Consider the following 13969-nt stretch of genomic DNA (forward strand, 5'->3'; position numbering starts at 1 on the left):
CAAAATATGGCAGAATTAGCCACAGTGTTGTCATAAGAAAGGATGGTTCACAAATCATAGAATTATATTCCAAGTCTGACTGAAAGAACACTGATATAATAAAAGATACCCAAGTAAGACAAATATAGGCAACTCAAGGTTACTCTGTAAAAATTAAAAGGAAATCTGAAGACTCCTAGGAGTTGTTTTCCTTCAAAACTGAAAATCAGCTACACTTTTAGGAAAAATATCTTACAAACTTTGACATTGCAAACAGTTACCTTATGAGATGTAGGAGAGCTGCACTGTGGAGGCATACATGGAGTGGCTAGGCGATCTAAATGGGCCATGATCACAACAGCTGTTTGTCTCAGATCAATAGCTAGCTCATTATCCTGTGGTAAAGTCAGATACCTCAGAAAACTTTCATTTGGACTCAGAGGGAAAGTCAGGATCTAGAGGAGAAAAATGAGCAGTCAGAAGAACCCTCAAGGTACCTTGATGACACTACAAATACAGATAGACAATATGTTTTACCCATGCTGAGTATCTGCACAAGCTTAAGAAAAAACAAGTTAACTCTGCACATCTTTAGCTTGCAGTAGAGGAAAATTCCAAACATATATATTGAAAATATAGTCAGATTGTGAACCTAACAGAAACCTACAAGCATAATGAAACTGGTTTACTATGTTTTATCAACCTCAATAATATTCACCAGGAGTCACAGTTCAATTAACTTCAAACACAACTAAATGAGTATGCAAAAAAGTTAACTGGCTATATATCCAAGTTAATTAACACAAAATCATTAACTCTGAAACACAACATTTACCTCTAATTATACTACAACATTCATCCTCCTACCTCAAGAAACTCAAAACGTACGCATGAAAACCAAACAACAGTGGTGTATACACATCTTACATGGAAAACACTACTGCCAACTTTGTTCATATAATTTTAAAATTGTTTTAGCCAGCCAAAATAAATTTGATACCAACATAATATCCTCAGATTATTTAGAAAGGGCAAGTACCTGAATCTCTTCCTCAGTATTGGGCACGTCTTTATTACATATTATACTTTGAAATCTCTGTAGCAAAGGTAGAAGGGGTGCACTTGTTCCCTGTGCAGATCGTTCATTGTCCGTTTCCCTTGTTCCATTATCCCAAAGTTGAAGCAACAACATAACTGCTGACAACATTTGGCTGAAAGAGGAAGTTCACATCTTTTATTAATAAGCATTTCTAAACATTTTTTTGGTTATCCATACTATTCACTTTCCACATTTTGAAGCTCAGCAAAAACAGACATCACGGCTTTCCTTTTTAAACAGATTATCAATATAGCAAAAATGGGATTTTGCAACCTAGCTAACATAAGATCTTGACCACCACTGCATTATTGAAAAAGTTCATATGCTTTGAACCATAATTATTACATTAATCCCAAACCCATGAAAACTGAAAACAGGCACTGCTCAGGCCATTCCAATAGACAGTGATGTTTAAAAAACAGAGTGTTTCTCACCTTAATGTACCCCTCTGCACTGCCAGTTCTAGCAGTATGGCAAGTGCCAAGTGCTGGTCTTGTAACGGAATGTTTCCTGGCCCTTTGGTACTAGGAGCTCCATGTACATCTCTAGAAGTCAAACAGTATGTGTTCAGTAAGAAGTGATTGGAAGCAATACATGGTTACCTACCAAAATCATCTACAACACACTAAGAACCACTAAACTTCCAGAAAAATATAAAACTGGTGATGAAAGCAGGTGTGAAGAAAAGCTGACACATTCCACACAAGATCAATTGTGGATTGATCTCTATTAATTAATAATTAATATAGTGGCTCTATTAATCATGTTGAAAACATGAAAAACTTTTTCACAGGTGAAATAAAAATATCCTTATAGTGGATATCATAAAGAATGTAGTTCCAGTATTCAAAAGACAATTTCTGGCAGCTATTGTAAAAATGTAACTTCAAGCTTCCTCAAATAACAGGGAAAGAGCAGGGAAGTGCTCTAAGTCCAATAGGAATGTTTTTTCCCCCTCACATGCATAGAAGTCTGCATTATTTGAGTATACTAGAAAGGAACAATTAAGTGTACACATATACTGTATTACCAAAGAATTCTACATGCCAATAGAGTTTACACTAATGGAATGTTATTTTTCAGTTAAGTCTACATGCAGTGATTCAGAATATTCAAATTCTTGTTTTCCTTAAACAGGTGAAGCTTTGGGTGACATGGTCTAGCGTGAAGTGTCCCTGCCCATGCCAGGGGGGCTAGAACCCAGTGATCTTAAGGTCCTTTCCAACCCTAACCACTCCATGAGTCTATGAATTAAAATCATACTTAAAGAACATAATTTCCATAGTTCATGTATGAGCAAAAGCAAAAGCCATCTTTTTAATTTTACATCAATTATTAAGCTTATACCATCAGCTGCTACGAGATACAAGTCTGCCATTTAACAGCTACTTCAGCAACGCTCAAAACAAAGAAACTTACCCAGTCACAACAGACCTTAGGAATTTAGTAGCTCTTTCCACCACTTCCAGCCATACAGAAGATACAGTCCCTTCATCAAAAAGGGATGCCTCCGGTAAAGCTCGTAGTGCATCAAGTGATTCCTGTAGCAATTCACTGCACAGGTCTGCATCTTCACCTGTGGAACACAGTAATATTAGTTACATCTCCCGTAACACCCATGTGTCCTGGGTTCAGCAGTAGCAGTCATTTTTCTCCTTCTTGGTAGCTGGTGCCGTGCTGTGTTTTGACTTTTGGCCTGGGAACAGAGCTGTTTTGGTTTGGCCAAGGACTTTGTGAGTCTCATGCTCTGCCAAGGAGGAGGGGAAGCCAGGAGGAAGCAGAGACATGACACCTGACCCAAACTGACCAAAGAGGTATTCCATACCACAGCACGTCATGCCCAGGGTGTAACTGGGAGTTACCCGGAAGGGCTGGGAGTCTGCAGGGTTGGAGGAGGTATGGGTCAGTGCTTGGTTGGGCTGGGGGGAGTAAGTTAGCAGCTGGCTGGTGGTGAGGTGATGTATTCTCTTCCCTTGTTATTTCCTTTATCATTATTATTATTGGTGGTAGCAGTAGTGATTTGTGTTATACCTTAGTTACTAAACTGTTCTTATCTCAATGTGTGGGAGTGCATTCTTTTCGATTCTCCTCTCCATCCCTCTGGGAGTAGGGGGAGGGCAAGAAGGGGGGGAAGTGAGTGAACAAGCTGTCTGGCTGGGTTTAAACCACCACAACAAGTTACGCAATTTTTTGTATAGAATGTTTTGTGGATTTTTTTTTTTATGTCAAGCATACATGTTCCTTAATAATATGTACAAAGTTCTCAAATTTCACACAAACATTTCAACTGCAAGATTTCTGAACAGCTATCTGCTTCACAAAAAACATTCAAAAAGATGACAACTCTTAAACCAGCTCATTCCACTACGCATCTGCTGAGGAAATCAGAAGAGGAACTAGGGCTGGCTGGACAAAGAATGCGCTGCCATCTGAACAAACAGTGTTTGTTCAGACAAACATTCTGCCATCAGACAAGCAGACAGTATAAAGTGACACGTGACAATTCTGCCAACCTCTGCAATTTGACAATCACTGTCAAGTACCTGGCATTAAAACATATATTCTCTTAACGAAATACCAATTTGCCTTCGTAAGCATAAAAGGCTCCTAGCACAAAACAGCCCTGGATAGTGGCTTGGATGGCTTAGATGAGCAACAGTATTGCTTGGCATAGTACTACATAAACATAAGACACAATTATGCAAATCTATTTACAAATGTATAGTTCCATGCAAATACCTAATAGACACAGATGCTTTAATGAATCATCTGTCTTCTAATGAAAAATACATGCAATAAGCTATAAAGTAGACCTACCTGACCTCCAGGCTCTACGAAGGAACGCAAATGCAAATGAAAGTGCTGCTCGGGATCCGACTCGTGCAAGTCCTTCTACACCTTTGCCTACAGGTCTCGGGCTAAATAAAATTATATATACACTGGCTTAGTGTAATTTATATTATAATAATATATATTTATATTAGTAGTTATTTGTATAATTTGTATATTCAACAATTTTACAATTTAGCTGTATGCATGCATATATAATTACACAATTTTCATTTGTAAAGAAACGTAATTGTATCTTGAGAATGAAGGTGGTCAACATCGAGATGTCAACAACAAAGCCTTAACTTCAGCTGCCTGAAAGAACAACCAGTTCAATCCCCAACATTAAAAAGCTCCAGAGAAACAATAAACTAGACTGGCATAATTGACTGGCATCAGAAAGATGCCTATAGTTCTCCAGGGTGAAATTACGATCATATATTTAAGATACAAAGACATAAGATGTACTCATTATCTACTCAGGTATCTACTCATTATCTACTTCATGTACTCATTATCTACTCAGGAAGTTTGTATTTCTAGATAATTTGGACTGCACAGATTATGCTTATAGGCTATTTCTTTATGAAGCTTCAATTACTAATAATTAATTCCATCAATTTTGTCATTTCTTATCTTTCCATTCAAGTGTCAATGTTATTAATCTCTCTTTGCAGCTTCTGTATTGGTGTGTGTAAGGAAGAGATAGCTTGAACTTTCATTAATACCCACTGGGCTCACATACATTTCTCTGAACTTTTCATGCTAACAATCCCATTAATTTAAGCAAGCATTCCTTTGTACTTAATGACAGGAGATTCCCTACTGCTCCCTCTCAGAAGGACACCAACAATTCTGGTTTTTTGATCTCACATCAAAAGAAAGTGAACTGCTTAAGACTTTTTCAAGAGAGAAAAATGTTAAACTGGCATTTTTAGCAATCTGATAACTTAAATATACTAATCAAGCTAAACAAAAAAATAAAAGCCAGATAACAGATTATTGAGGGGAAAAATATCATTGTCAGAAATTCAAACACATAATAACTAATCATGATATTAATGTCTTGTCTCCTTTCCTTTTAGAAGCTAGAGACAAGCACAAAAATTTCCCAGGCTGAACTGCTTATTCTGTCAGATAGCAACCTTGTTCAGCTACTGAATAGCATTCCTAATGCCTCATCTGACAGATTTTTCTATTTTTAGGTCAATAAGCTATCAGACGATTTCTTATTCAGTTAGTTCTCTTGAAACAGTCTCTCACCCAAGCTCACAAAAAACTATGCTCAACTTTCATGCATTTGTATTTTTAAATTTATTATATGCCTTAACTGAACGAATATTGACAAAAATGTATTAATGTTATTAGAACTAAGTAACCTCCATCAGCATCATTTCTGAAATAAGCCTCTCCATACTTTTTGAGTAGAACAAAAGTAATACCTCAATAAAAGTATACTTATAGCTCAAAGAATAATATCTACAGCGATGTATTATAATAAAAAAACACTAGTATGAACAGAGACACTATAAGCGAGCATGAGCTGAAGAGTAAAACCATGCAGCAGGTGACAGCACATAAAACCACCTTAAGAAATAAGACGAGTTTCTTTACTGCTAATGTTTCACAAGGAGGAATAAATCACATTAAGCTCTCACACACAGGTTGATAACCTTTCTATAACTTTCCTTAATGTATTAACTTGTTCATGCCTGTGTCATTACCTTTTCTTATCCGCAGAAGGCAGAGGAATACTACTGCTTTTCCACTTAACTTTGACATTCTCCTGAAGAACTGCTCTGTTCAATGCAATGAAATATCGTTCCAGGATAACCAGCCTCTGCTTTATTCTCATAGCTGAAAGAGCTGTTGTAGCTGTTTGTGTGGCCAGAGTTTGTTGTTCCTTCACTAGTACCTGAAGGCACTCCTTCAACTCATTCACATCTGAGAATCAAAGACAGATATTATTTTCTGGGTTTATCTTTGTTATATATAGTATCATGAAAAAATCAAGACAAATTGAAAACTGCGAACCAACCAAAAGTCTGAACTTCAGAATCCAGTGAAACTCCCTGCCTCCATATTTAATGTGCACATTTCTAATCCACAGTATTTAATAATCACAATCACATTTAACAAGTGTTTACACAAAGGTTATAATCAAAACACATCAGAACCCTCATATTTCTTGTCTACAATTAAAATGTCACAGGAAATACTTACGAGTTTCAAAAAAAAAAATTCTTATCATCATCCAACCTCGGAGTCAGACTTCTCTTAAGTGCAGGCAACAACTTCGCAAGTCCTCACAAGGATATGCTTTCATTTTGCACTGATACACATTATCTTAAGTTGCTCAGAAGTTATAAAACTACTCTAAGAAGCTCTAGGATCATTGCCAAGAGCTGCTAAGTTTCTGAAACAAATAATGTCATAAATTTAAGATGCTTGCAAATGCTATTAGCAAATAAAAGATCTGACTTATGTTCCAACGCTAGAGAATTAATTCTTCACTAACCAGAAAAAGCAGTCAATAGCTCAACATACAGATTTTAAAACAAGTCTGGAAATCAGTTACTTTTACATTCTCTCTAACAACTTTACCTTTATTAAGTGTTTCAAAGTTTTGTCCCTACTATGCAACGCACCTCTGCATATCCAGCAGAAAATTCAAACGGCCTTCTCTGCCACTGGATTGCACTGCACAGCCACTTAGTTTGTTGTCAACCATCACCCCAGCCTGTTTTCCACATTGCTATTCACATTTCACCATTTCATAATATGTTAGATTATTTTCCCTGAGGCAATTTACATCTTTTCACCTAACTATGAGGTCCTTAGTATAAAAGCCCTACAAAATTCCCTACAGAACTCTATAGCACAGTCAAAAAAATCAACAAGTTACATACATACAGCTACTTCAAATCACAATGTAAAGTAACCCATAAATAAAACAGATGCTTGCCAAAAACATGTTTGATTTGGCTTTTATAATGTCCCTTAACATTATGGCCACATAGAAGTCTACTCAGAAGGTTTAAAGGATGACTGCATCAGTTCTTGCTAAGTAATGTTTACTCTGACTAAGGAGTTTTTGAGTCTCATGCTCTGCCAGGGAGGAGGGGAAACCAGAAGGAAGCAGAGACAGGACACCTGACTCAAACCAGCCAAAGGGGTATTCCATACCACAGCACATCATAGAATCATAGAATAGTTAGGGCTGGAAATTACCTTAAGACCATCTAGTTCCAAACCCCCTGCTGTGAGCAGGGACACCTCACACTAAACCATCTCACCCAAGGCTCTGTTCAACCTGGCCTTGAGCACCACCATGGACGGAGCATTCACAAGCTCCCTGGGAAACCCATTCCAGTGCCTCACCACCCTAACAAGAAAGAATTTCTTCCTTATATCCAATCTAAACATCCCCTGTTTAAGTTTTAACCCGTTACCCCTTGTCCTGTCACTACAGCCTCTAATGAAGAGTCCCTCCCCAGCATCCCTATAGGCCCTCGTCAGATACTGGAAGGCTGCTATGAGGTCTCCACGCAGCCTTCTCTTCTCCAGGCTGAACAGCTCCAACTTTCTATCTTCATACAGGAGATGCTCCAGTCCCCTGATCGTCCTCGTGGCCCTCCTCTTGACTTGCTCCAACAGTTCCATGTCCTTTTTATGTTGATGACACCAGAACTGCACACAATACTCCAAGTGAGGTCTCATGAGAGCGGAGTAGAGGGGCAGGATCACCTCCTTCCACCTGCTGGTCACACTCTTTTTGATGCAGCCCAGGATATGGTTGCCTTCCTAGGCTGTGAGCACACACTGAAGCCAGCTCATGTTAAGTTTCTCATCGACCAGCACCCTTAAGTCCTTCTTCACAGGGCTGCTCTGAATCTCTTCTCTATCCAACCTGTAGCTGTGCCTGGGTTTCCTCCAACCCAGGTGTAAGACCTTGCACTTGGCATGTCATCATGCCCAGTATATAAACTGGGGGCAGTTACCCACAAAGGCTAGATCACTGCTCGGATCCACCCGGGTATCGGTTGGTGGGTGGTGAGCAGTTATATTCTCTTCCCTTGTTATTTATCATTATTATTGGTGGTGGTAGCAGTAGTGGTTTGTGTTATACCTTAGTTACTGACTGTTCTTATCTCAGCCCATAGGAGTGACATTTTTTGAAAGAAGTAACTGAAGTTCCAGTATACCTCCAGGTTGATCCACCTAAAATTTTGTTTCATTAAATAGCACCATTTTGAGGGAAAAAGCTGAATTGTGAAGTGTCAGCATTACTCAGAATACTAAAGTAAAAGCTCCTACAAAATACAAACTACATGCTCTCAGGCTGCTGCTCTTATCTTAGGTGTGCCATAACCTTTACTTTCTAAGCAAAAATGCAAAAAGAAAAAAAATCTTGTACCTCAGGGTATCATAGCAGAACATACCAAGAACATGACATGGCAGTTTCATGATCACTCCCAACAAATCAACAGAAGAAATAAAAAACAGGGGTTTTTTTCTTCCCTCCCTGAACACGAAAGCCCTATCAACCTGTAAGTACCAAGAGGATACAATGAAGTAAGAAATGATCATACTTTCTGCTTTACAAAGAGACTTAACATTGTTCTTTTTGGCAAGTGATTTCCTTCTGCATATTCATTATGGTCTATTTTTTCACTATCTATACAAAAAATGAAAAAATCGGGGGGGGGGGGGGGGGAACACAAGGCAATTTAACACTTATGTTTGAGGGAGAGAGTCTATGCTTGGTGCTAAAGAAATCAAGCCCTAGGTGCCAGACTCAGCACAGTCTATAAGGTAACACAGAGCCACAGCATTCATCATCCCTTTCTAGCTGGTAACTAATCTAAATGTGGACATGCTCTAAATTTATTTCTAAGAGTTGAAGAATTAGATGGAAAAGTCCTTCATTTCAAAATAACACACTTATTAAACACGTTATGGGGACTACTAGAAAGAAACACTTGGGACAGACAGAGCCCACCTACGATTCTCCAGCAATTACTTTACAGGGAACTTTCGCTAGAAGTCTATAACTACATTCAAATCACTTCGGATCAGCCACAGGACTGCCAGTATTAGCATTCCAACCTTTCTGACACAATAGGTGACACAAACCACTGTCAAGAACTCTGACTGCTTAGAAAACAGAATCCTACAGAAGCACATAGAATGTGCACACACCATGCAGCACCAGTTGAAAGCTGGCCGTCTTACACACACACAATATTGTGTCTCTGCAGGAAAAAAAAAAAAAAACCAACAAACAAAAAAAACAGTTTCATAGCAGCACCTAAATATTAATTCCTAAAGTTTCAGCAACATACACAGGATAGCCTGTAAGATAACACCATACTCAAATGATCTGATAGGACAACTTGCTCATCTGACAAAAAAATTAACATTATTGTGGGTTCCAAATACCTCAAAGATTCAATTGTGTTTTAATACAAAAATCTGTAGTTTCACAAACTATGGAATGCTTCACTAAACTAAACAAAACTTCACAATAGCACTTTCTAAAGTAAATGATTTCAAAAGCAAGCTACTTTGCTTTCCTGTCAATCAAGTCACCATCAACAAATAAAGTCAAATTAAGACAATACCAAAACTGTCTCCACTTTTTATGAGGAAAAAGGGCTAAAAAGAGCTCAATTTTCAAGTGACTGGCCCTAAAAATCACAATTTTTATATTCAGAAACTAGCAATATTAAGAACTGTTCCTTACAATATACTGTTTTCTTAACAAATGCATGCAAAAATATTTTTTCTAATGGAAAATATCATTTACCGTCTATAAGATTCAAACCATATAAAAATAACCTGCATGAACCACAAACTTTATTTTAATGAATTTAGTTATAATAAAAATCTTTTCTTTCCCCCTTCTCACCTTGCCTTCACTATCTCAAATGGCTACAACTTTAGGAAAGCTTTCCACCAAAATTAAATTATTCCACTCATATATTTTATACATACTTCTTTAGTATTTCAAAAATGTAAAAGAAAGCTTATAGGCAAAGCACAGTAAAGGCTGGAACAAGTTATAGTAGTCCTATAACTCAGGACGTTCCAAAATTGAACCAAGGACTGTCTTGATTTATTAAAAGAAATACTATTTTTAAATGAGATGTATCTACACATTTTCCCACTTTAAATCTTCTCTTATTCCACAAGTAAAATTATCTTTACAAAAATTCAGTTCATCTTTAGAAAGATTTAAATATATCTGGGAATCAACCAAGTGAAATTGACTTCAATAAACCCTCAAGTCTGAACAACACTACCGATGAGCTAAACACTCTGAGAGAATAGCTTATTAATAGTAACGATTCAAATTTCATCTGAGAAGGTTACAGGGAACCCTTTGCACAAAACCATTCATACGCCACTATGCCAGGCCCTGGTGCTAACCATCCCTTGCAATGCTTTGCTTTGTCAGTTATTTTACAAAGGGTGGAGCCAGATTATTTACTTAATCCATACCTAGAACGTAAGCATTGAAGTCGTACCATAAAAGTTTAAATTCTCAAACTAACATTAGCAGAATACTTGTTAATTGACAACTACAGTCAGACATGTTTCTGGCTGCAATAGAGATACGGAAGGGTTTTAACATCTTCTGTTGTAATTTATCACATCTCTCCCTCCCCTCAGCAACTAAAATAACTACACGTCTTCACTTCTTAATTCACCCTGCCAGAAGGTCTCTGCATTAGAAGGAAAAATACCAGTAGTGTTTAACCCAGGTCATCTGACAGAGTAAAGAAGTGACATGTTATTTAGGTAAGCCAGCAAAACTGGGGGACAAAACAAGTAGCTGAAGACAGTAGCTTCTTAAACCATCTCAGCCACAGCCAGAACACCAACCTGACATGAGTCTAAGACAAGTAGACTGTCCAACAGCACATTTGCTCCTGTCTTACTTAGCAGCTCAAAAACAAAACAAAAAAAAACCACAACCACAAAACCACACAAACCCAAAATCAGCCCACACTTAATGGTTTCTTCACACTTACTCCATCAGCCCTTGCAGGGAACAGCACAGGCTTGTAACTGGTAAATTAAGGGCCTTAAAAATGCCAATACCAAACTGAAAAGTTTCAAGAACTTCGGTTGAGTCACAAGCTTTATTAAAAGCAAATAGGGATGTTGCAGTGTGGGGAGATTTCAGACTTCAAAAATCAAAAAACATATGAAACAGAATTTGGCAAGAATCTACTGTTATAATGAGCACACATTCCTGCCAGCAGCATAACTAAGGTGCTCGAATTTCCTAGAGATTATTATATTTTGTCTCTTCTTTCCCCTTCTACTACATGTCATTTCCACTGTACATAGAGTAGACAGAGGATGAAATCGGCTTGCCTTAACAGTCGTTTAATGACCCTGCAAAAGCCATTGCCACAGAATGACTGGATTCCTAAGTCAGAGGGAAAGGCAAAAATATAATCACATACACACAATTTTCTTCAGAAACAAGGCTAAATATGATCCAAAAATTATTTTAAACCCAGAGAATGTAATTCCTAAAGGGCATTTAGCTTTCAGCTTCCTTCTGTCTGCTCCCCTATTCAAAAGATGAGCAACAGCAGACCTCACCTTATTAGTATTCAGCAGGAGCAGTAATGAATAGTTACACGCACATTCGGAATGCATCTCACTATGTGGCTGAGTACTTAACTTTCTAAGTTTTGTATCATGAGCAATACTTAAGTTGATGCTCAAATACCCATGCATAGAAAGAAATAACAAGAAAGGAGACCCGTGTTTGTGTGTAAAAATACACACATACACATACCTCTTAAGAACATAAACAGCAGCCAAACAGATACTTGGAGCTGGACAACAGCTTTCAAGTTGGGGGCAGGGTAAGAGGCAAGTTAAAATCTGTTCCAAGTGGCAAGAAAGTAAAAGAAAAACACAAGGATGAAGGAGTTCTGAGAAGGAAAATGCAAAACAGACAGCATCCTTTGACTAAACCATTCTCTTATTAGCCCTTCCAAAACTATATTTTAAAAGTATTGATCAAGAATTTTTATTAAAATAGGAAATGTCACCATAAAGGATATTAAAACCAGTCTTTTTCACTGCTTTCAATTGTGCAACCACTAGTTCCCAGCCCACCTTACCTTCCCTGGCAGAAAACAGGGGGGGGAGGTGGGGGGGGGGGGAAGAAACAAGTGTTTACAAAACCTTCTGTATGCAAAGAAGTTTAATGAGGTAAGATTTTCAGTGAGGAAAAGACAACTGGGAGCTGATTATGACAGAATTCTTAAAACACAAAAAAAACACCCCACCGGTGCTGGGGAAGACAAGTACAGAACAAGCACTCAGTGCCTCTTCCAGCATCAGAACAGAGCATTAGGTGAAACCAACAGATGCCAGTATCAAGTCAAGGACTAGGAGGAGATAATATTCACGTAACAAGCAGTTGAATTACAAAGCTCCTTGCTACATACATCTGTGGATGCTAAAATTTAGCAAGTTTAAAAAGGGATTAGACAGATTAATGGAAAAAAAAAAAAAATCAACATCAGAAATTATTAAAGCCTGTTAAGTTACGCTAAGCACACATATGCTTCAGCAAAATAAAAGGGGAGGGGATCTAAGCGCACATTCTTATTCCCCCATACCACCACCTCTGGCTCAAGTCTATATGCTACAAATAATGTACCATAAACACAGAACGCAACTATCCACTTGTCTACTGCTATTTATGCTGTTGCAGTCAAGACATTCCCGACAGCAACAGCAATGTGGGTTAGACTTTTGGTTTGACTCAATAGAGCCAACCTTAAGCATATGATGACTAAGAAATGCAAGTTAAGTACTGCTCTATTTTCTGTACATTTTGTACAACTGCTTTAGGAGTTTCCTCTTCTTCTCGTCTCCCCATATCCATGGTTGAATACCCAGACTTCTCTCAAGATCATGTAAGATGCTAAAGCCAAACATTTTCAGAAAAGAAAACTGCTGAAAGTAGTAAACCAAAATTTTTGTGAAGAATCAGAAGAAATGGCTAATGAGCACCTAACTTGGCAGGAACAGGATAGGGGAAGATGTTTTAAAGCACCATTAATGTCAAAAATAATGCCTGAATAGTTCAACGCTGATGGTTAAGAGCTGAATAAGAAATGGATGAACACTAAGATGCAAGAAAAAAGAAAACCAACTTAAAGCCATATAATAACTTACCAATGTATTTATTACTACTTAACGCAATTTTACAGCACTTGGCCTAAGACCATTCAAAAAAAAAAACAACCCAAAAAAAACTATGACCTCTTTGCTCTGTTATGGGAGAGCAGTGATCTCAGCATAAATCAGAATTAAAGGAAAGCATTTTCCTCCCCTGCCAGGATGACAAAAAACAAGCACAGGGCTCAGGAAGGGGGACAAAAAGTACTGCTTCACAGCACAATTCAACAATTTCATGAACAGGTTTTTGTGTGTGATCTCAAAATCTCTCAGCCCTCATGGGGTAGGGATGTCACAAGACCCACTGACCTGGATTAGCCTGCTGAAGTTCAAGAGCATGGTCCTCCACACTTCTTGGCAAAGTAAGATTGTATTGCAGCACTTCTAAAACATAAATACATACTGTCTAATATCTACACACTAATCTCACAATGTAAGACTGTAAATCATTAAAACTGTAGAAATAGTTCAGGGAATTGACCTGAAGCACAGACTTCAGACATCTCTTCAGTTCTTTTTATAAAATAACTCCAAATTATACCTTACTTGTAAAGATATGTAAAACACTAATGAAAACAGAGTAAGTCTTTAATTCTTACTTGATCAGCAGCAATATATTTAAGAAACAATTCTTTTCAAAATTTCCTTCCTGCTTTTGACAGGCAAATGTTCAAAGGTTCATTTTATTTTTATGTAGGATGACAAAAGAAAAGCTTAAAACTGTTTTCCACATATTATGAAACATGTCAAGTATCCAAATTGATTACCTGTATTTATCTTTAATTAATTACCAAGCCACAAAAGCTAAAGTGGCTCAATAGCAACTGTTAGCCATCTCTCTGA

At 37.6% G+C, this 13969-nt stretch overlaps 1 protein-coding gene across 4 annotated transcripts in view; it reads right to left on the reverse strand.

The window, feature by feature from the left end:
* The window catches only part of HERC2 (HECT and RLD domain containing E3 ubiquitin protein ligase 2), a 106795-nt gene that overhangs the window by 72943 nt on the left and 19883 nt on the right, over positions 1 to 13969 (reverse strand). For 2 of the 4 annotated variants that reach the window (XM_062628609.1, XM_062628605.1), the window contains exons 5-11: positions 13436 to 13510; positions 5632 to 5851; positions 3896 to 3996; positions 2498 to 2654; positions 1513 to 1623; positions 1019 to 1190; positions 261 to 434 (exon numbers count right to left, since the gene is read on the reverse strand). In XM_062628609.1, the coding sequence (XP_062484593.1) occupies positions 261 to 434; positions 1019 to 1190; positions 1513 to 1623; positions 2498 to 2654; positions 3896 to 3996; positions 5632 to 5851; positions 13436 to 13510 (1010 nt within the window). The remainder of the gene's footprint in view (positions 1 to 260; positions 435 to 1018; positions 1191 to 1512; positions 1624 to 2497; positions 2655 to 3895; positions 3997 to 5631; positions 5852 to 13435; positions 13511 to 13969) is intronic. The other 2 variants (XM_062628607.1, XM_062628608.1) reach the window with 2 other exon arrangements.

Source organism: Pezoporus occidentalis, unplaced genomic scaffold (assembly GCF_034315485.1).
Source record: "Pezoporus occidentalis ecotype Australia unplaced genomic scaffold, CSIRO_AGI_Poc_V1 ctg32, whole genome shotgun sequence".
NCBI lineage: Eukaryota > Metazoa > Chordata > Aves > Psittaciformes > Psittacidae > Pezoporus > Pezoporus occidentalis.